This window comes from Dryas octopetala, chromosome 2 (genome assembly GCF_963921425.1).
Source record: "Dryas octopetala chromosome 2, drDryOcto1.1, whole genome shotgun sequence".
Classification (NCBI taxonomy): domain Eukaryota; kingdom Viridiplantae; phylum Streptophyta; class Magnoliopsida; order Rosales; family Rosaceae; genus Dryas; species Dryas octopetala.
In genome coordinates, this window is record NC_141367.1 from 23,020,107 (window position 1) to 23,043,435 (window position 23,329).

General features: G+C 36.2%; 2 protein-coding genes across 9 annotated transcripts; one reads left to right on the forward strand and one right to left on the reverse strand.

Moving 5' to 3' along the window:
• Positions 1-755: 755 nt before the first annotated feature.
• Positions 756-8,993, reverse strand: LOC147294279 (sucrose nonfermenting 4-like protein). Of its 2 annotated transcripts, none has more exons than XM_086232611.1 (14): positions 8,782-8,993; positions 8,412-8,634; positions 8,183-8,270; positions 6,739-6,921; positions 6,159-6,293; positions 5,980-6,039; positions 5,470-5,559; positions 4,108-4,242; positions 3,343-3,487; positions 3,097-3,270; positions 2,571-2,634; positions 2,345-2,414; positions 1,665-1,779; positions 756-1,399 (listed from the first exon to the last, which is right to left on the reverse strand). In XM_086232611.1, the coding sequence occupies exons 2-14, from the start codon at positions 8,534-8,536 to the stop codon at positions 1,308-1,310; spliced, it is 1,476 nt and encodes a 491-aa protein (XP_086088737.1). In that variant the 5' UTR covers positions 8,537-8,634; positions 8,782-8,993; the 3' UTR covers positions 756-1,307. The 2 variants fall into 2 exon arrangements, with proteins under 2 accessions (XP_086088737.1, XP_086088736.1); XM_086232610.1 differs by having other exon boundaries at positions 8,183-8,273.
• Positions 8,994-11,720: 2,727 nt separating this feature from the next.
• LOC147294280 (cysteine-tryptophan domain-containing zinc finger protein 3-like) lies at positions 11,721-22,546 on the forward strand. 7 transcript variants are annotated; one of them, XR_015120387.1, is made up of 13 exons: positions 11,721-11,846; positions 12,949-13,021; positions 13,142-13,266; positions 13,387-13,782; positions 13,875-15,193; positions 15,418-15,836; positions 15,945-17,953; positions 18,100-18,257; positions 18,682-18,842; positions 19,358-19,512; positions 20,069-20,899; positions 20,999-21,107; positions 21,231-22,546. XR_015120387.1 is itself a non-coding variant. In XM_086232340.1 (11 exons), the coding sequence occupies exons 1-11, from the start codon at positions 11,736-11,738 to the stop codon at positions 20,285-20,287; spliced, it is 5,145 nt and encodes a 1,714-aa protein (XP_086088466.1). In that variant the 5' UTR covers positions 11,721-11,735; the 3' UTR covers positions 20,288-22,546. The 7 variants fall into 7 exon arrangements, 2 of the variants coding, with proteins under 2 accessions (XP_086088466.1, XP_086088467.1); XR_015120389.1 differs by having other exon boundaries at positions 22,212-22,546; XR_015120385.1 differs by having other exon boundaries at positions 20,069-21,107.
• The last annotated feature ends 783 nt before the right edge of the window (positions 22,547-23,329 follow it).

Genomic DNA, 23,329 nt, shown 5'->3' on the forward strand with positions numbered 1-23,329 from the left:
TTAGACACAAAATAAAAGTTTAAGTACCCAATTGGGACAAATAAAAGTTTAAGTACCACATTAAGACAATGGTCAAAGTTTAGATACTAAATATGAAAAAAAACCCTTTAAACAATTAGCTCAACTTTCCTTTTTGAAAATACATGGCATTCTTACATTGGGTTCTATTACATGGTTGTATTTTTTAATTCTTAATTTATTTTTTTTCGTTCTTTATTAGTTCACTAACTTTGTGACGTTTCCTATTACAGTCTAAAGTTCTAAACCGTCAAATTAACACAAACGGTCATCTATTTTAATCATGTGTCGCGCACGTGGGAACGTTGTTGTGGATCAATATGAAACTAAATGAAGAATTTGTGGACCACAAAAGTGCCCCATAAGCGCATCACATGACTAAAATATATAGTCATTTGTGCTAATTTGACCCTTTGGATCACAATATGAAACGTCACAAAGTTAATGGACCAATAAGAAACGACAAAAAAATTATGAACCAATATGAAACTTTTTAAAAAATACATGGATTAATTGTGCAATTTATTCTTTTTTATAATATGTGTGCATGTCATGTGCCTCATGGATTGAGACAGGTAACATTTTCCAGTTTAAAGTCTTTTTTTTTTTTTGAGCAGGGTGGAATTTTTAAAAATTGTATTGGAATATTTGTTTGAGGTTCTTTTTTTCTCCAAATAATGATAACATGTAGCCGTGCACATAGAGAATCTCAAACAGTTGATTGATTTACAGCAGGATGTCAAGATATGGTTTGACCTTTATTGAGTTCTCCATTTGCCTGCTACTTACAATACAGTTTGAAGAAGATCCAACCACAATAAGAATATGGAAGAACCAAAAAGCCAATTACAAGTCCAGAAGTAATCATAGCACAAAATAACTTCAATTGTTCAGCATTCCTCCACATCCCCACCATATTTGAATTTCTTTTTCCTAATTGCCACAAAAAACTAATACAGGAACCCGGCTATCCAGTAACATCACATCTACATCAGCAGCACAATGTATATAAAATAATAAGGGAGGAGGGGAAGACCAACAAATTTGGGAGGGAATGAAATTCCCTCAATTTACAGGCCTCTTCTCTAGCCTAAAATCCTAAAAAAACCAGGCAAAGCAAAGAGGCCAATCCAATTGTATATTCCAATGAAACCAGAGACCAAGTCACCGTGTAAAATACTGGATTCTTTAATCAACAGTAGGGTAGGAGATGGTCCCCATAAAACATGTGTGGAGTCGGAGAACCACTGCACAAACCCCCTTCGGACTTTTTCAGCCGTTGCTTTGAGCTAACCAAGCAAGAACTTGAAAATGTCACTTAGTGAAACAATCCCTTCAACCCGCTTACTGCCAGCTTCCACAATGACAATTCTTCTGACACCTAAAATCCAAGTTTCGGGATGAGTTAAGTTGGCAGAGAGATCTTTTCAATTTTAAAGGGAGCCACCCATACATTGAATAAAGACCAAGAGCATGCAATAAACTGATATTGGACTGCAGAGTTCAAAAGAGAAAATTTCTGGAAAGATTCTACATATGATCAGAGGATACTACACTTATATTTAACAGCGTCACAACATTTATATTCTTTACTTGAAAGAAGAGGACATAATTCTGAATAAAAAATGAAACAAAGCCAAATCTACCTGGATTGGCTAATCGCTCCATCACTTTATGCAGCGAATCCGAGCGTAAACACATCTGACATCTTTGACTTCTTGGCTCAAAAGGAGAATATGAGTCTTGTCCCAACTGCAATGCCTAGAAAAACAAAATGGACTAAGACAGCGTCCCCCAAAGCCTCTCTGACAACCAAAAAACCCACTCTCTTCCACCAGAATATATAAACTTAAAGTGATAATGCAAATAAAACATCCTTAAAATTGAAAGAATAACCACCTCAAATCTCAATAAACCCCCCAAGAAAACCCACATGTAATTCTCATAACCATATAGAACCCTTATCCTCTTCCATCCTCAAAATAAATAAATGATCAAACATATGTCTACTTTTCTGGCCTGAATCAGATGTCTGTCTCTAGTCATCTGAAGAAACTCCTATTTTGGTGCAGAACAAATAATTATAATATTATCAACATAAGCACGGCTGGATCATATCGAGAACATGTATGTTAAATATATATCTAATAACTCATGAAACTGCAAAACAAAGTCATCCATTCACTCAGCTGAACTATGACATTTCAAATAGGTTAATGAATTAAGATGTCATTCCAAAAGACATTTAAGATGTACACAAGAACGTGTACTAGAAAACCAGTATATAAATAAATTCAGAGAAGGGGGAAAAAATTACTGCAGTTACCTGATGAATAGTCATTTCATTGAGATTAATATGTGCATAGGCTCTATCTTTAGCCAAAGCTGTTATGTCACTGTAAAAAAAAATGTGAAATGAAAAAAAATCACTCACAGTCGTAAAAAAAAAAAAAGCAGCTGACTATCTCTTAAAAAAAACAGCTGACTTATTTATGTTAAGAAGTCGAGAAACAAGTCAGTAACCAAAGACACATAAAAGAATTACAACTAACCTCCGACAATATATATCCAGTAAAGAGTCATTATCATCAACTACAGGTATTGAACTTACTTGAGCTGCAAAGCAAAGGCAAAAAAGCATATGAGTTATCATTATGGAAATATAGGTCTGAAATACTCCTCTTTTTTCAAAATTTTGATGCTACTTAAAGCCCACACCTCCACCCAATTATATCAAATCATAATCCTATGCATTTACGCATGAGCCAAAAATTCAAGAGAATAGACTCAAAACCAACAGACCTCTCTGACACCAACATATTGGAGTGCTTGTCCATTTAACGTAGTAAATCACTAAATAGAACACCTATTCAGATAACTTGATTCCGGTCCCTACAATTACTCTGTCCGTCCCCTCCCCTCCCCTCCCCACCCCTCAAAAGAAAGGGGGAAATGAAGTATCTCCAAGACTCCAATAGTGGGCAATGAGCTAGAATTCCAGACAATTAACAATAGATGGCCTGACACTAGATCCTTTTTTTTTAGGTCAGAGACACTAGATCAATACACGAAGCCTACCTTGAACTAATAAGTTAAATGCCGCACTAAGTGAAGCACTTGGTCTCAACATTGCTAATGGCCGACGATTTGACTCTCCAATTTCCGGAACCCAAGTACCCACAGGAAGCTCACATATTGGTGCTTGGAGTATGGATAATGTGCTAGAGCAATGCCTGAAATACCTGCAAATACCTGAAAATTAACATTCATTAGCACCAATTAGGAGTCTATGGCATAATTTAACAAGTACTCCGAACAGCTTACATTTTAAAATACCAGACAGTGAGGCAAGATGTAATAGCTGTGGAAAAGAGCCATCTTCTGAAGTTGAATGGATAATTGGAACCGTAGCCACATTAGTTTGCAAAAGTTTCAAAACAACATCTTTCAAATTATCGTATGGCCCAGCCTGCAAAATCAATGAACAAGTGTGGTCAAGGAACAAGAATGATCATTATTGCAATAAACATACCGCCTGAACAGTGAGAAATAACAAGAGATGAAAATTCATAAATGAACCAAGGGGGACAAAATTATAAACACAAGCATTAATTCAAAAGAACAAGCAAATGGTATCATGCAACAGTTTAAATTATATCCATAGGAACATTCACATTTCTGCAAGAAGTACTCAGGTTTCAAGAGCATCAGTTTGACGGTACTGTGGCATATGTGATACCCTCCCTTTCATGTATTTGTTGCACTACCATTGCATTTCAAGTTTTAACATAAACTTATGATTGACATTTGTTTTATCTGTTTCAAAACAAGTTATCACCAATTATGTTGTGACAAACCCATGAATGCTTTGTAGTAACCAATTATCACTTCTCCACTCTAGATGTGACTCTAAGGCATGCAATATAGTGATTTTTTTCCTTGTATCTTCTAGAAAAGAAGATATCTATGAAATGATATTTTACACATACACAAAAACCTTGTTATTGCATGAATGCCTAAGATAAAACATTCTGAATAGGTTACTAATCCACAGTGAATTTACAAGCCAGAGAGTGAATTTACACTCACATGGATGAAACGTCTTGGCAATGCTCTCCCATGCCCATCAATTTGTCCGTTTAGATATGATTTTCCCTCTTTCCAAGCAGCTATAGTATGTGTTTCAAGCTCTTCCTCTGTCAGATTAGACCCATGGTTCCCAAGCTAAAAAATAAAAAGGTAAGTTAGCATACTTTAAAAGTATCATACATCACAACACACAGTGCATGTGTGCAGATAGTTTCTGTGCAAATGAGCTGTATACAAAACAAACTAATAGCAACATCCTACTTACAATGAATTTAGTCAAATAATATAACCATATAAAAAAAACATTCTAAGCAAACCAAGCAACTTAAATTCAAAGCACATTTTAAAATGTTGAAAGTCGCATTATGTTAGGGGTCACGTTTTCTGCCCAGCCCAGTGAACCAACTGTACTGAACCGACCCAACCCAGCCAGGTTGATTGTCTTTCTTATTTTGGGTTGAATAAGGTCAATAGACTCAATACCCATTCAACCCACCAAAATCAGTTCGATGTCAGATTGGGTATTGTTTAAATCCGAAATAACCAACCAAACTGATATGATATAATATCAAAGATTCTACACTATATGTCCATGAAGCCTTGAACCATAGATATGCCTTGTCTTATAATAATAGCCGCACAACTCAGCTACACTGGTTTTGATGCTAAAAGCATGCGTACATTATATTTATCTGGTTCCAGAGAGCTATCCCACATTTATTGATGCATTGTCTTATAAGGAATCCCATATTGCTTAGTAATGAAACATCTCTATGGACAATGCTTGGGTACTCAAGTTTGAGTACCAACCTTGTACTCATAACCAATCAAATGAGCCCATGATGGGATCCACCACGAGAAAGAATATGGTGGACCCCATCATGAGCTCATTTGATTGGTGTTGAGTACACGGTTGGTACTCAAACTTGAGTACCCAAGCATTTTCCTTTTCATTATAGCCCAAATTATAACCCAATTACCAACCCAACCCAAACAGATTTTTATTGGGTTGGGTTAGATTGATTTGTTACTTGTTCCAACCGGTGCCGGATTGTGATGCATGTAAAACTTCCTAAATAGCATCCAATTGAAATCAATATTGGTTACTCAAACAAACTTCGACAACAGTCAATTCACAATTTGGTAAAAGTATATCTTACATAAAAAACAAAAAAGCTTGATGTCATACAAACTCTCAGCAGGCTGAACTCCCCAACCACATGAGATTGGTGGGCTCAACTAATATGTTTGGATTTTCAGAATCAATATTTTTTCCAAGAATTCATAACAGCAACAATAAGATATTTGCATATTGGAGAACTCACCAATAGGAAAAGATCATAATTCCATATGCAAACATACCTCTCTTAGAATTAATATAAAATCCAATGCACTAAGAACTCCCACAAACTGTCCCTTGCTGTAGTCCCAAAGAGGCGCCAAAGGGATTCCCTGGAAAAGCTTCGCTCAGAAATATGCATATGCAAGATGCCAAAATAATAGAATGCAAGGTAGCACGCACTATCATAGCAAAGCTTAGGTGACTTTCCTAGTTGAAAATGGTTTCATGAATATAACGAGAAGACATAAAATTGAAGATTTCAACACTAACAATTATATAAAGGATGGACTGATGTGACCAAAGGGCCCCAAAATAAGAAGACACCAACTACTAAATTTGGAGCTCTTCCATCATTATTTGTATTTAAAACCTACAGCTTAATATAAGTAATTTTACAGCTACCACGGTGTCAATTAAAACAAATGATAAGCTTGTTAGGATGGCTACAGTGTCCTCTTTCAAAAATCAAATATACAGATACAGAACATGGCTCAATTGAAAATAAGAATCATCTTTTCCTTTGTATGTACCTGCTCATGCAATATATGAAACGCTTTCTTTACAGGTACATCAACATCCAAGGCGACAACCTGTAAACTTGATGTAATTAAAAAAAGTGAACAGTCAAACTAATTCATAGTGAATCAAATTCATAAAGACAACCAAGTGCAGGATGCATAAAGGAGATCCAATGGCAAGTCATCCAAACCTTGCCTGACTCGGGGAGTAGTTCATAAGTGGTGTGCGTAGACAAGAAGACAGAAATACGGTGACGAGAGCCCTGCACATCAGCCTCTGATATCCTTGGTACCACATCAGTTAAAGTACCATCTGTAATCCGGACCTGCATTATAAATCAGAAAGGAAGTCCGCTAAATAACTCTTGGTAGGAACAATAAATGTAAATACAAAAGTAACTACAGCTTAACGGAGCATAAATTGAGTGCTAACAAACACAGAAGAAACACCACATACCATATCTTTCCTAGGTTAAAATAGATTCTTTTGTATTTCAAAGAGAAAAAAAAGGTGACTCAGACCATGCCATGTAGCCCATAGGGCTTCGCAAGGTCCAAAATGTGCAAAAGTTAGCAATACACAAAGGTCCAAAATGTTCAAAGGTTATGCACAAATTCCATGAGCACCCAGTTCCTCGAATCATGATCATATATGGATAGAATAATGCTAAAGCACCTCTCAGTACAGTAAAGCTTCTAAGGATAATAGAAAAAGCATTAAGTCTTGCAGGCAACCATGATCTTAAACGATAAGGAATGAGCGACCCTTACCAAACGCCGAAATGCCTCAGTATCCTCCTCCATGTTAGATCCAGAAGGCACCTCTGGAGTTACATTTGGATGAAAGTAATTAGGATCTGTAGCCAAGACAATGGTGTTCACTAACCCATATTCGCCACTCACATAAGGTTGGTGCTCATCGTGTCGCCATTCTCCATCAACAAAAAACTTGTACTGTAGTATGATAAACATATGTAAGTTAGACTCCAATGATAGAGGTTTAAAGTATTATCAATCAATGTAAATGCAAAACATCATAGTACTAGCATTCTAAATTCAAATTGAACGCATCAATAAGAGTTAGTAAAAAAAAATTACACATTCAATCACTTCAATCCATAGTTCCAAAGCGGAGATCCACTTAACATGAAGATGTTCTTTTAAAAAAAAAAGGAAGACAATGTTCCATTCTAAATTATATCATAATTGATAGACTTTATTCTTAATCTTTTCCTGTATACATCTGTATGCAAATTTCCCATAATTCATATCAACTTCCACATTTCCTAGACTCAAATTTTTGGCAATAACACTATTAATTGATATCTTAGAACTAATTATTTAAGACTGCTTAAGCACCCAAAAGTTCACTTGGCGCCAAGGTTCAAGCTCCAGATGGAAAAATAAAATATATCTATTGTCAGTAATATAAATAAACCACTTGACGAAAACAGCAAATGAAAAACAAAACATTAGAATACGGCCTTCACTGCCTCCATAAACAACTCAAAGCTGTCCTAGCGCATACAATCATTCTTTCTTCTATTGAGTTCAAAATACTGCACAGGGTGAACAGGTCCCCAAACTCTTAGTTATTACATACCAAATACATAGTTGATCATCCTAAGACTAGGACCAGTAAGTGTTTGGTAATTGGCTATGGTGGGGAAGGAAAACATGTCACTTCCAAGATGACAAATTCAAGCCAAAACTAAAACTTTAATCATTATAGTAATACATCAATATAGAAAACTTCAAACAAAATTTCATAATCGTAATACCTGATATTAACCCTTCACATTTCTGCTCATCAATACCACAGTTCGAGTGGCTAATTTAACCCAATGTGATGTTTCTAAAAGTTGGATGATCTTTTCCTGGCATGAAGACCATGACTTGATTCCTAATAACTAAATTCAACTACATTACAATCAATTATACACAAAATTCAACTACATTACACCTTTTTTCCATGGCATGCAATCAACTTTTTCAACTTCACTCCTATCAAATTTGAAGATGTATATGATTGATTACAATGCTTGAAAAATGAATTCATCATGCTTGTAATGAATATCAATAATATCTATGATCACCAAATCAATGGAGCGTGACCGCTATTACTCATAAATGCCTCAAAGTGAAAGCACATCATTTTATGTGACACGCCGACACCAATAATTGAAATGCTTTAATTCCAAAATGACAAGCTTACCTGATGGTATCCGGGCGCTACGCTATAAATAGCCTGAAACACAGTGGGGCAACCTTCAACCGGCGTCATAGGAATAAGCTCAGACCACCTGCTGAAAACAACATCCCATTTAGAGAAATTCCCAGATAAATCACTTGATTTAACTAAATAACAGCAGCACAACAAATCAGATAGAATTGAATTTTGAGTAGCAGCAAAATTGAGATAAAAAAAGAAATTAGAGTCTCACCGTGCAAAAGAACCACTGAGAAATACACTTCTGCCCCCATAAGGCCACACGAAGCGCATTGGGATCAGCACTGTGCTTGGAGCTCCACCTACATCCCGCGCCGCATCCATGTTGGTAGCAAACATTTGCCGCCCAAATTTGTATAAATGTTTCTCAAAAAAAAAAAAAAATTAACCCTCCAAGCAATATAAGCTCCCTACGACATGCCCGCTCATTGTATTTACTGTAGCACACATTAAACCAAATTACGCCAAAAATCAAAGCAACGGTCCCAGAATCAGACCGAAAAGAACAAAATTTATGCTAAATTTGGTCACTGCAATGAGAAAATAACAAAAAAGTTTCGAAATTTATTAACGATTTTACTTACAGAAGCTAAAATTGTTCCGGAAAAACCCTAAGCACGTGGAGATTGGGGCAGAAGGCCTACCAATTAGAGCAGCAGAACTCCCCCTATTTCGAGAAATCGATGAAAAAATGCGAGTGGAATTAAAGTGGTAATGGGAACCCTAGCGGAAATAATTAAGATAAATTAAAAAATGGGTGAGAAAATCGAGACGGGTTGCGACACGATCGAATCTAATTTCGAACCCTAAAACAAAAGGACAGAAACTCTGATAGAGATGTTAAAAAATCATAAAACGATGTGTTTTACTGTTTTTCTCTTTATTTATTTATTTATTTTTGTTTTTTTTTTTTTTTTTTGTAAAAAAAACATATGCATCACTATAGCAGCAGGGAACTCGGGAATTAACCGCGACCCTGTGGAAAATTAACGGTGTGTTTAGTGAGTAATGAATGTTACGGAAAAACTGTTGACAGTTTTTAATGTGTTTTTCGTATTTTACGGATCCACGTAGACTTTAATTCTAATTTATTACTCTATTCATCCTCATTATTTGAATGTATCCCAAAATTTTAACCGCATAAAATGTTCAAAGTTTGTTCTCTATAAAATAAGATTAAAAGATTAAAACATAAACAAAACAACATAATTACAAAATGAATCCATGACTACATTCTAAATTAAAATGGTTAAAATCAATAATTTTTTATGTTGTGCACGTGTCACTACATTACAATGTGTGTGGATGACGGCCATGGTGGATAACAAGGGTGGAAACCATAAAGTATTTTTTTTTAAAAGGTCATGAATCCAAATAACTTATATAGAGAGTCATTATATAAAATTTTGTTTCGTATAATATCGGAGGCTAAGAGATTCGAACTCGGAATTTTGAGTGTGGAATTAATGTTCATATCACAATAGAAATATGGTCATCTTAAATCCATATGTGGTTTTAGAGAAAAACTTCTCTGTAATAAGAATATGGCTGATTTAGTATTTCAATCAAATAATATGATGGCACATATGCTCTTATACTTTTATTACATAAAACTTTCTCTAATTTCAAGACTAAATTTATTTCATGAGATGCCAAGTCAGCTACTATCACTGTTATAAGTAAGTTTTGTTCATAGTTCCGCTATTCACGTATAATAAAAAAGAAAAATAAGTAACTTAATTTAATTTTGTTTGTACGTGTAATAAGAAAAATTAAATTATTTAAAAACAACGTGTGACATTTCTCATCTAAAGTTTATTTTTATTCCTCTCATAAATAAATGGGAGAAGAGTAGTACTTTCTTATGAAACATTTAAAAAAGTTTTATGAAATTCCAACTTAGCCTATCAACTTATGAAAGCAATTATAAACCTATATCCCACTTCTTAACCTTCTGTTTCAACTTTCAACTATTAAAGAATATTCTTAGTACTGGCCTCTAATGTAAGCTGTGCTTTCTTATTCTTCTTTGAATTTTCTAAATACATAAAAGTATTGTGGTAAAGTATTGCATGGAACAAGAAGTGGAGGATAATGCTATTTAGCCCAACTATTTTACTTTCTTTTACAAATGTAATGTAGTATGTTTTGATTTAGCTATCATATTGGAGAAAATTACCATATTGAATTATGTTAATCGTTTAAATATTAAGTTTTAACTCTAAAATTTGAACATACACAAATAAAGTCGAACAATTCAAAATAAATAATACACAACCCCAAACAACAACCCTAACAGAGCAAAGGAGAGGACACTACCAGCGCGGTCACCGACGCAAACAAGCAGACAACAATACCAACATAAGATGATGTTGAAGTCTTGAAGAGAACAAATTTCATCTGTTGGGAATTGGATTGTGAAAGATCACAAGCACATAAATATATTGAAGTAGGCTAGAGTGACTTAATGACCCAACCGGTGGGCCTAGTAGTTCCAACCTAACCAAAAAAAGACCAAGCATGAAGCCCAAAATTTGAAGACCAAATAAGTCCAACATGATCCAATACCCTATAAAAGACCCAAAATCCATGTCATTGAAGTGGAGCTTATAACAGATATATGAAACTTGTACTCACGTTGAAGTAACATATGATTCATATGTGCTGGCCAAAAAAACATATGATTCATATGTAGCATGTCCAAACTTGTCCAAAATCCAAACCACACGACAAGCTTTGCGGTTGACAGCAGTGCAAGTTACAACTTGAACTTGCCCACTTAACTAGTTAACTACGTGGAAATACGGCGCCGTTTCCTCAGAACCCCGTACTTGTCCCCTGCAATCATGTATCGGCGCGCACCCTCACTTCACGCGCCTTCATAGAGGAGCCAAAATAATATAGCACAAAACAAAACACATTCTTATTTTTAAATTTTTTTGTTTTATTAATTCTTAATTTTTGGGTGAGGGTAAGGAAGGGGCCGAAGGGCCTAAAAATAAATTTCAGCCAAAATTAAAACAAAAAAGTGGGAAAAAATAAAAATAAAAATAAAAAGAGACAGAAAAGCGAACACAAAGAAAGCAAAGGCCTTTGGGCTCTTCCTCCTGCTGCATACAATTAAAATACAAAAATACAGAGAAAGGGTGTGTGAATCAATACCAATTACTCGCCGTCTAAACTCGTTCTTGGCTATCAGACTCAGCACTGATCGGTCCGCCCAATCTCCCCCGTCTGATCTCCCCGAACCGATCGTCAAGTTTAATGGAAGGAATTTTAACATAATATGAATTCAGTAAATTTCTATTTGATATTTTTGGGGATTTATTTCATAGAGGGGTTGTGAAATTGGTGCTGTAAAAATCGTTTTTTGGAAGATTTGGTTTCTGGGTTTTGTTGGGCTTTGCGAGAGCTTTGGTGGGTCGGAGAGGGTATTTTGGGAATTGGAGTGATGCTGGACTTTAGGGATGGTGGGTGCTTGAAGGGGTTAGGGTTAGGGTTTTAGGATTAGGGAGAGGTGGGTGTAGGGTTAGGTGTGATGGGGTTGGAGATGGAGGAGAATTATACTGAGCTTGAAGATGGCGAAGCTTCTTGCTATTACAAGGGTGACGACGAAAACGTTGACCCGGACAACGATCTCTCTTACATTGTAAGGGCATCTTTGTGTCATTGATTCAAATAATTATAATTTTTCGTGGAATTTTCTTTGAAGTTAGTAATGGTGATGTTAAGAAGATAATAGTATTGAATTTGTTCAGAATGCATTCGATTGAGACTGAGGTTTCAATTGTGTTGATATATGTGTTTATTGAATGCAATGGTGGAATTAACAGCTTGCTTGGTTTCTGAGAAAGTATAAGAAAGAGGATGGAAATTGAGTTATAATGAGAATCTTAGCCTTGAAGAGAACTGTTTGGCTTGGTGGAGTAGCATTTATCATAACTTGGAAAGTAAAATAACATGAAACATAAAAATTGAGTCTTTATTTTGTTCGTTTTAATTTGTGCCACATTCCAGTGGAGCATAATATGCAAAAAGCTTTGGAACTGCCTGTGAAGTTTCTGGATGTTTTTGGCTGGCTTTAGAAACAATGCAGATTCTTTTTCTGTTTTAAGCATAGAAAAAGTGCACATGTATGGCTGATTGCTCAATGATTGAATATGCAAAAACTTTATTGTCCTAAATTCCTGGATGTATTCTGTAGCTACCATTTATGTTTCTATAAGTGTTTGTATTACTATTTAGTTTATAAATGAGCTGTTGCTTTTTTCTTTTTGATTCTTCATAGATTCTTGATGATTATCTGTTTGTTGATTCTAGGAGAACAAAAGTGAAAAACAAAACAAAATATTTAGTTCCCCTATTAATTTCCAAATGCCGAGTTGAATTCAGTGTGTCAAATTTTGTGCTTTGAACAATGAAAGTTAACAAGGTTTAGTTTTCACTTTCTCACCTCTGTCATCTCGGCTATCAAATTTATCATTTGTCAAAAATAAATTAAAAATTCCAAGACAGTCTCAAGATAGTCCTATGAGGTTGATGAGCTAAGCTGGTATTTGATAACAACATCCCAAATAATTCATAATTGGTTGCTTCAAAAAATAAAATTAAGGTGGGATTTTCTTCTTCAATTCTATGTGCTGGCCTTCTCAATACCTATTGTTGCAGTCAATTACAGACATTTTGGTTGTTCATATTTTCTGCTTATGTATGTAATGACACTAGTATAATTATGGCTTTATTTTTTTAAGGATGAGAGAGTTCAACATGTTCTGGGGCATTTCCAGAAGGATTTTGAGGGTGGGGTTTCTGCCGAGAATTTGGGTAAGTGACCTATCATATGATAGTTATAGACCACAAACTGAAGCTTAAGTTCATCTTTGTACTTGAAAATTTTGTGGTTAATGGCTCATCAGGTGGTTTGGACTTTGATTGTTCTGTCAGGGGCAAAATTTGGAGGATATGGCTCATTTTTACCTACCTATGAACGGTCTCCATCTGTTTGGTCTCATCCAAAGACACCGCAGACAAACTACAGCACATCAAGATCTCCTAAAAGCTTAACAGAGGTATACGAAAAACTTTTCTTCTTATACGTTATTTGGTAAGAGGAGATATATATGGCTGAGATCTTGTCAGATTGGAAAATTCTATTTTACTTGAGCACTGTGGGTTATGTTACGATACAGGGTGCCTCTCAGAACTTGAAAGCTTCATCAAATGCGCCCCAAACTGTGAGGCTTGGAACTGCTCCATACAGTTCTCATATGTCATACAATTCAAGGGTCCTTCCTGGGGATGTTTCAGTTGAACAGGATTTGTGTGTGCCTTCTACTCAAGTTGCTGAGAGGTGTTCCTTGAAAGATGAAAATTCAAACAGATCTGGCAATCCAACCGATCTAAGGACACTGAAGTTTCGAATCAAAATGAACTCTGATAACACAGCTCGGAAGAATGTGGCAATTTATAGTGGTCTTGGGCTTAACTCTCCATCTTCATCTTTGGGGAACAGCCCTGAGGAAAGTGGAGAGATGACACCTCCATCTCAAGTGACTCTGGACGAGTCTCCCACTAACATTATTCAGGTAAGGTCAGAGGTTTTCACGCAGTTTCTCTTGCTGTAGATGGACCTAATGATCTGATTGCATTGATGGCTATTGTTTATGTGTTGTAACAGGTTATGACTTCCTTCCCCATTTCTGGGGATGTGCTGCTATCTCCCCTTCATGAGAGTCTGCTTTGCTTAATAAGAAAGAAAAAGCTTTCTCAACAGAAACCGGTGCCTTCATCCAAAGGTCATCAAGAACATTCTTCTTTGTCAGTAGAGGAGTCAGTTTCCACACGGGGTAATGGAAAAGTGTTGAAGGACGTGAAAATTAAAGTATCAAGGAAAGGTGAAAGGCAGGTAGAATTGAAGCTTGAGAATGGTATAAATATCAAGAATGACATGAGAATTCTTATAAAAAAGGAACCAGAAACTGAGACCCTAGAAGGCAAGGAGATTCTGTCCAATGGCTCGAAAGCAAAACCTTTATCCAACTCAGTATGTGATGATGGTGACTGTTTGAAAGTGATTGGTAGGACATCTGAAGCTTCCAGGGAGGTTAATGAGAATGAGATCAAAGGAAGATTATCTTGCTCTGAATTAGTGAAGGAGGAATCACTGGAGTCAATATCTGGTCAGGGTTGTGGCAAGAATGATAAGCAAAATTCTAGGTGTGGTTCAGTGGAAAATATTTGGGAGCATTCAGTAAAAAATTCCCACAAGGATGTTCCAGTTGATCTCAGGGATGAAAAAGGCAAGCGCAAGGGTTACAAGATTTCTGCCTCAAAAGGTTATTCTGATGTATCAAAATGCAAGGAAGAGCTAGACCTGCACAGACAAAATGCTGGTAAGAAATGTACATTTCATGAAGAAGCAAAAACTAATGTGCCTGCTAAGAGGGAAAAGCTATCTTTTGAGGGCAAGATCAAGTCAAAGGAAAATCTAAGCTATGAAAAGCCACCAGCTGTTTTTAAAAAGGAAAGCTTGGGGGTTGAAATGGGTGTAGTATCAATAGATAAATTGATTGGTGGTCATGGTGTTCCCCCATCGAGTAGAAAAATCCAGAAGTCAAAGTTGCAGAAGGATAAGGTCAGAGATAATCATTCATTTGTGGGCAAAAATTTGGAACAGAGGGATAGAATGGATATAGCAGAAAGGCCTGCCGATGATATTGAAGTAGTATGGAAAGCATCTTTGGATAAACCAAAGGAAAAATTGAGTGGCAAAAAGATTGATAATCAGTTACTGTCAAGGGCACCTTTTAAAGATGCTCCTAATACATGCCAACCAACAATGGAAAATGGACCCACTTCAGAGATAGCACCAGCAGCTGCAGCTCCTGTTGACGAATGGGTACAGTGTGATAGTTGTCAGAAGTGGCGGCTTCTACCGTACGGTACCAAGCCAGAGCAACTCCCTGAGAAATGGTTGTGTAGCATGCTGAACTGGCTGTAAGTTTCCTTCTCATTCTTGGGTTTGAGCATTATAAAACTGGCCTATTCAATTTACTGATTTACTGTTTGGGAAAACCCTAACTTGAATAATCTGTAATGTATTGCAATGCTTTTTCTTTCTCATTCTCTCTCTCTTTTTCTCTCTACATTTACGTATATGTACATGTACATGTGTGTGTGTATTGGTGCGTATTCACTTTGGTATTGAAATTATTTTGTAGGCCTGGGATGAACCGATGTGACATCAGTGAAGAGGAAACAACAAAAGCACGCTTTGCATTGGAATGGCAGGCTTCAGATAACCAGCAAACTCATGCTAATGGAATGGTATTAACTTCCATTAATGTCCAACATCCTGATCAAAATTACCAGAATCTCAGTTCTCATGCCTTGTTTGATCGAGGGAAGAAGAAACATGGTTTGAATGAAATACCAAATGCCGGTAGTGGTAGTGGTCTCTTGTACTCTACAAAAAACCACCTGCAAGAACCTGTGAAGGGTAGAAGCTTAAATGACAAGACTCAGCCTTCTATAGAATCAAATCCAGTGAAGAAATCTAGTTTTCAACATATGAGTAAGCTGCAAAACTTGGGAATGGAAAAAAACATACCTAAGCAGAAGGAGAAGCAAATGACTGGAGGTATGTAATTTATTATAAAGTTTCTATTTCCTAATGCCATAATTCATTTATGCAAAAGTAGGTAACCCGTGCCTGTATTTGTTTATTTGGGTTATTATATATCCACAGGTGATGCCAAGAAAGTAAAATTGAAAAAAAAGAAGGAGGCTGATCAATATACATGTGGAACCTCAAAGAAACCGAAGAGAGGAGATATGGTGCATGCTGATAAAAATCAGAATTCTAATATCGACCTTGGGAGGGTGGGTCTCAGTTCAAGTACTGGTTTTCTGACCCAGGCACATGGTCAAGACTTCAAATACAATGAACTCTGTTTTTCTGAAGATACAAAGGATGAAGCCATGGACAAATTACAAGTTTCTGCAAAGAAACTGGGTAACCAAACTCAGGTCTCATTGGGTGGTGGGTCTTTGGATGTTAGGACATGCAGTAAAGGTGATAGTTCCATGAAGAAAAGGAAAATGAGAGACTGGCAGGATAATCAGAATAATATGGAGACATTTCAAAATTTTGTGCATGAAGGCAAGGTATTTACCAAGGAGGAAAGTAGTGAAAGTGGATATCGGAAGGGAAAGAAGTTAAGGATTTTGAAGACTGATGGCAAGGAGTCAAGTACTGGTAATGATGATGATAAATCAAATAGAAAAAGCAGAGTGACCCATATTGTTATGTCTGGCACAAAAGTTCGTGCAATTGATGTTATGCAAAAGGATAGGAGTATTGTAAAGGACCAGCAACCCAGGAAACATAGTAAAAAGAATGTTCCTCAAAAAACTTTGGATGGTGTGAAGTCATTGAGAAGGGATTTGGTATCTGGGCAGGTTTCTTTGGCTGCGACTTCAAGCTCTTCAAAGGTTTCAGGCTCCCATAAAATTAGAGGTAGTTTCGAAGAAGTAAAAGACTCACCTGTGGAATCAGTTTCTTCATCTCCGTTGAAGACCTCCAATTCAGACAAGCTTACTTCGACCAGGGGAGATGCTTTTGGAAAAGATGATGCCGTTTATGGTGATTTTCCTTTAACAGGTAATTCCAGAAGATGCTGGGATGGGGATGGAAATGGTAATATTGATAGATTTGGGACCACCAGGAAAGAGAAAATTTCCTGCAGTAGTCACCCTGAATCTCATAAATTTTCAACAGTGGGCTACCACAATGGAGATGCTAATCGTGAATTCAGTGTCATAGGTAAACCTTCTCCTGAAGTTCTGAATAGTCATTTGCTTAGCAGTAATGATGATAGCTTAGAACAACATGGCCAGTGCCCCAGTAATCAGCATGGCATGCATAAGTGTCATGATGAGGATAGAGAGATTAAGAACCACCTTGAAGATGCAACTTTTCTGCAGAAATCTGGTAAGGGTTCCTGTTTGCAGTCCAAAGACAAGGTCAGAAGTTCCACTTCTGATTCAGATAGGAACAAGGTGAAGGTTTCTGAACCAGTGAATGAGTACTCTAAGAAGAGTCAAAGATATGCGTCTGAGATTGACCCCAATAATCATGCATTTGTTCCTGAAAAAGGGAATATTGATAGACATGATCTCCCTAAAAGTTCTAGCACTAAGTCAGTCAAGGTCAAGAATGAGAAATATCATGTTAGTCGGGGGGATTATGCAGGACAAGGATCAAGTGACAATGGAGTGGAAACTCAACTAAAACGTAAAGACTATGATGTGTCAGATGTGAAGTTGGGTGCTACACAGAGCCCTAATAGGAAGGGTGTTCCACAACAGAACCTGATTCAGGAGTCTGAGGGTGGTGAGATGCAAAATGAGTCAAGAAGTGGGAAATCGAAATTGTTGTCACATTCCCAAGGTGAAAGGAAAGAAGGAAAACCATCTCTTTGCTCCAGACCTGTGGTAGGGTCTGAGATAGAAGTTGTGTTTCAAGGACTTCCAGTTGATGCAACTGTCAATGGTGATGTACCGAAGTCATTAGAACAGTCTGGGACTGTCACTAACAAGAATGGAGTTAATTGCAGTTTGGGACATCGCATGCCTGATCAACAGGGAGCAAGAGATGTCAGTGCTTCAAGTCCTGTGAGAAGCTCCTCTAGCCAGACTGCTACTAATACCCTGGAAGAAGCAAAAAAGCTTAGGGGTTATGCTGATGTTCTCAAGGTTTCTTTATTGTTCTTATTCAGTTTTTAGCTTTTCTTTGCAGGATTGATATGATGTTGTTTTTCTGTTCTCTCAACTTTTTTTTTTTTTTTTCTTCTTCGATAAAAAACTCTCAACTCATATTATGGTTGTAATATGTTTCATAGGGCTCTGGGTTTGATTTTGAAAGTAGTGAGGCTTACTTCCAAGCTGCCCTGAAGTTTTTCCAAGGAGCTGTGCTTTTAGAAAGTTGCAGTAGTGAGAATGGAAAACATGGAGATATGACTCAATTGCAAGTGTACAGTACTACAGCTAAACTTTGCGAGTAAGTTAAATGTTCTAAGTTTTAAGAGAAATAGTTTCTTATCGTAATAGTTGTCTATCAACCATTAGATAATATATAGATGGCTGAGTATATCTCAGTTTTTATATATGATATGATCTAATAGTTGAGATGTAAGCTTTTTATATTGAACTGTGTGTATATACATATTTATTTATTTTATTTGATAGATACCTTCTGCTTATATTTGAAAGTAACTCTTATGTCTCAGTTTAGTTCTTTATTATTTATTTGGATTGTTAGTACCTCAATTAGCTATTATTGCATTCAGAGATGGTCATCCGTTTGAAAAATGGTCACTCTTAACTCTAGAGATTTGTAATGCACTGTTACTTGTTTGAAGCTCTCATTTCTGCATTGCTATACCCTTGTGTTTGGCTGTGTGCTGAACCTTTTGAATTCACAGATTCTGTGCCCATGAATATGAAAGACGTGAAGAAGTGGCTTCTGCTGCCTTGGCCTATAAATGCATGGAGGTGGCATACATGAGGGTAGTGTACTTTAAACATTCTAGTACAAACAGAGATCGGCATGAGTTGCAAGCTACTCTAAATATGGTTCCTCAAGGTAATGGAGCTGGTTACAAATATATTCAGGTTTTTTTGAATGGTTTATGTCGTTCAGTAATCTTTTGATATCATTTCAAGTTACATTTCTTTTCTTTCATTAGGTGTTGTTGCCTTTTCAAGTGTAAATTATTTTTTCTAGTTTTAACATTAACATTTCTTAAAATTCGTAAAGAAAACAGTTATATAGGTCCTCTTGCTTTTATCTTTTCTGAAATGGTCAAGCTTTAAAGGTAGTTTGTTATTGTTATTTGTAGAACCATACTTAGCATGAGACTGGAATATCCAACCATTTTCTAATTCTCATTTGTGATCAGTATATATCTGACAGCTGTTGCTGATGCAAAATTGATCAAAAGCAGCATGCTGCATTTTAGTCTCAAGAATATTTGCAAAAAAATACTTAAGCATTTTTTTTTGGGGGGGTGGGTAAGGTGGAAATCTAGTTCTCATCTTTTCACTGAGAATGGAATGCCAAGCCACTCACTATTTTTTAACTCTATATTTACTGTTTAGGTGAGTCTCCATCATCTTCTGCATCAGATATAGATAACTTAAACAACCAAGTGACGGCAGAAAAGGCTATATTATCCAAGGGTACTGGTTCTCATGTTGCTGGAAACCATGTTGTTGTTCGAAACCGCTCCAATTTTGTCAGGCTGCTTGACTTTGTAAGTTTATTCAATCTTGCATGCAGTCTCGGTATCCATTGTATGAACTTCTAAAGAATTTGTCTTTCAAGGTATTTTGATCATCACTTATTCATGACCAAGACATTGTTATGAACGGGATATATCGGTAAAAGTGTTAGAAAGCCAAAATGGAAAGTGTTATTAATCAATTTTTGTATTGGAATTTCAGCCCAAAAAAAATTGCTATTGCACGAAATTCTCTAGGTAGGCCTGTTTTGTTCTACAAGCATCTTGAGTGACTTGTGATTATCATGACAATTTTTTTTGGGGTATCTTAATTTTGTCACTTGACAGTCAATTCAATGCATTTCTATGACTATGACTTTTAGTTGTTGGTAGGCTTATGGCAACAGGCTTATTCTAGATTTCTTTTCTTCTATTCTTAAATGTTTGGTTGGATTATGTAGTCATAGTGCGTCCCTCGTAGGACCTGTAAGATATTGACTCACAGACTTGAAGTGTATACCTTAGCTATTATGGAAATGCTTTAATAGCGTGCTACACGAGGGTGAGATTAGTATGTATTGTTTTGCAGACACAGGATGTAAATTTTGCAATGGAAGCCTCAAGAAAATCCCAGAACGCTTTTGCAGCTGCTTGCTTAACCCTGGAAGATGCAGATAAGAATGATTGCATTTCTTCTATTAGGAGGGTCATTGATTTCAGCTTTCAAGATGTAGAAGAACTCATACGCCTGGTTCAGCTTGCAATGGAGGCAATAAGTCGATCCAAAATTGGTGGTGCTAGAGATTAAGTCAACACTGTATATATTGCATGTTGTTTCTGGGTTTTCTCCTAAGCAGGCATCAGGAAAGAAAGGAGAAAGGATGCCTACCTAGACCTGCGATTGAAAATCTGCAAAGAGGCGGGTCACCGGCAGTTCATTATCCTGCTGTACATGTGTACAAAGTGAGATTGATTAGCAATTTTTGTAATGTATTTTTTTGCAAGTCAAGTCTATTCTTGACATGGATAAGGGCACAGCCAGCTCACCCTTAAGTTTCATGGGTTGGGAAAAGAGGAAATGAATTAATTGTTCGGCAGTACAGCTCGGAGATTATGTAATAGTTCAGTTTTATATTTTTTGGCTCCTGTGATTCGGAGCTTGAGGGAAAAAAAATATCTATAGAGATTGGATACTCTTAGGCAACCATTTTGAGGAGGTTGAATACTGATATAGTGAAGACTGGTCATGTTCTATCAAGCATTTTCTGTTTTGTTACTATTTATTAAATTTTGATGGAATGGAAACCAAATTCTTGGGTAAGGCCCCCCCGTATATCTTTAGGAAAACCATCAAGCATAAGCTTTTGTGTTAATTGACTGTGCCAGCTTTCCCAGGAAAGGATATGAATTGAATCTTCAGGTATGTAATCCTTGTCACTATAATGGCAATACTAGAGGAGCTCCCATTCCAGGAATTTACTTGTCTGAGTTTACAATGGGAATTTTTATGTTAGTGTAGGTCATAATTAAAGAGCTGTTGTTTTAGTTGGGTTCTGGGCAGTTGCTGAGAAGTTCATGGGCTTGTGACCTTCTACGTGGCATACACACTATTGGACCATCAGCTGCATGTGAGTTTTAATTTTATGAGAAAGGTTTTCCCACTTTTTTTTTATTTTATTGCAATAATTTACCGTATATTATTCATTTGGGTCGCTCTTCTGGTAATAGATTTGGCATTTAACCTGTCGCAGGAGGTATCTGTTCACTGCTGCATGAATAACTAGTGATGCTTTGATGCAGACGTATATAAAATGTCACAATTCATGCTATACACTTGTGCTGCAGGGAGATGTAAGATGTAAAGCTCTATATTTAGCTTTTAAACGTTACAAGGGGTCTTTTTCTGGGTAGGGGGTTAGGGAGGTCAGAAGCAAATTTTTTTTGTTTTACCCAAGTGGTCATGCCACTCCTCTCTCTCTCTCTCTCTCTCTCTCTCTCTCTCTCCCCTGCCCCTCCCACCAGGAAAAAAAATAGTTGGAGGCAATAATATAGATGCACACATCTGATTTTATGTACTTGCTATTTTATTTCCAGTGAAAATACATTATATGCTGTGTTCATAAAACATAATTGCAATTCATTTGCTAATGCTGGGCGAAGTGGGTTGCTTATTGGCTGACAGTGTTCTGGACAGTGTAGTTTCCCTGCATGAACTGAATGCACAGAACATGTTTTCGTAGGCACACCACTTATCTGTTTCCATACAACTTTCACTTGTATTTCATGTTGTCATTCGTCGATTTTACTAGCTTTTATTATTGCCATCTATGCCATTTATGGTCAAGTTATCAGCGTAAGATTTGTAATCAAGGAATGAGGTTCTTTATCTATGTATGTTTCACGAAATTGCAGATCATGTGTATGTTGGTAGTACTGAAAAGTTTAAAAAAGGGAAAGGAAGTTTATGCCAATGTACATAGTATGATGGACAATAATTTTGGAGGCCTGAGTTCCAGTTTTGATTTACTTAAAATAGTAAGGTTTTGTGAAGGCAGCTTGCTTTAAGGGTGGTGATACCTGTGTATATATGCCATTTTTCTCTTGCTAAACACTGTTGCTGTTATGGGATGTGGTCTTAGATACATCAGTCTTATCAGATTTGATTCGTGTCTTGGAAGGATAGACATCCTATTAAGATATTTTTATTGCAAAGTTTTATTCTTTTATGACAGGGGAACATGATATTTGCCACCACCGGATACAGGTATTGAAGCAGTGTTATTGTACTGATTTTTAACAGAGCGGAATCTTGGTTTTAGGAAGGTGAATGGGTGCTTTGACTTGGTCGCTGGGAGCAGCAAGTGCTGGTTAATGACATATTGCTTTTCTTCTTCTTTTTTTCTGTAATTTTGTTTTTCTAGTTATTCCAATTTGAGTATTCTTTTCAGTGCAGATTGTATAAAAAGCACATACTTGTAAGGAGGTGATATAATGTTTTATCCATTGCTGCCTCTAGAATTTTCTGCACCGTGTATACATAAAACAATAATGATCAAGTAATGAGAAGTATCAGCTTTTTTATCATCAAGTTTTCTTATTATTATTATTATTATGATTAGGCTTAATTATTGATTTATCACCCAAGACTGTAACTCATTCTCACTTTACCACTTGAAAGTTTTTTTGTCTCAAATTACCACTTGTAACTTACATCCGTGTCTCATTTTACCTTGTTCCGTCAATAATTCCGTTAAAAATGATGACATGGCCGTTAATGCTGACGTGGTGCGCTGGATGTGCACTACGTGAGACATCTTTTCTTGTATTTTTTGATTTTTTTGATTTTTCTATTTTTATAAACTTTGAAAATTAATTAACAATAGCTCCGAACTTAGAAAAATACACGCAAAATTTCTACTTACTTATCTTGACTAATACTAATTTCCTATGGGGTCAAAATGTCAATTTTCCCACTAAAAATTTTCAGAAAATTTGGAAAGTCCAAATTTATTTCTAGAAAATTAAAATATTCTAGGCTCTTTGAAAATTTATAGGATAATCTCCCGAACTCCAAAAAATATGAGGTATGCACCGTTAATCTTCTAAAAACTAACAATACCTTTCTCATGAACACTTGCTACCCAAAAGATCTCTCGGTCTTAGAGGAAAATAAATTTCCCTATAAAATAAATTCTAGAATTTTCGTAAAATCTCGAAATAATTCTCTAAAACAGGCTTTTGGTAATTTCCAAAATATTTTTGAGAACTTTTCCAAGAGTTTACGAAAATTCTAGAATTTATTTAATAGAGGGAAATTTATTTTAATTTTTTAGAAATAAATTTGGACTTT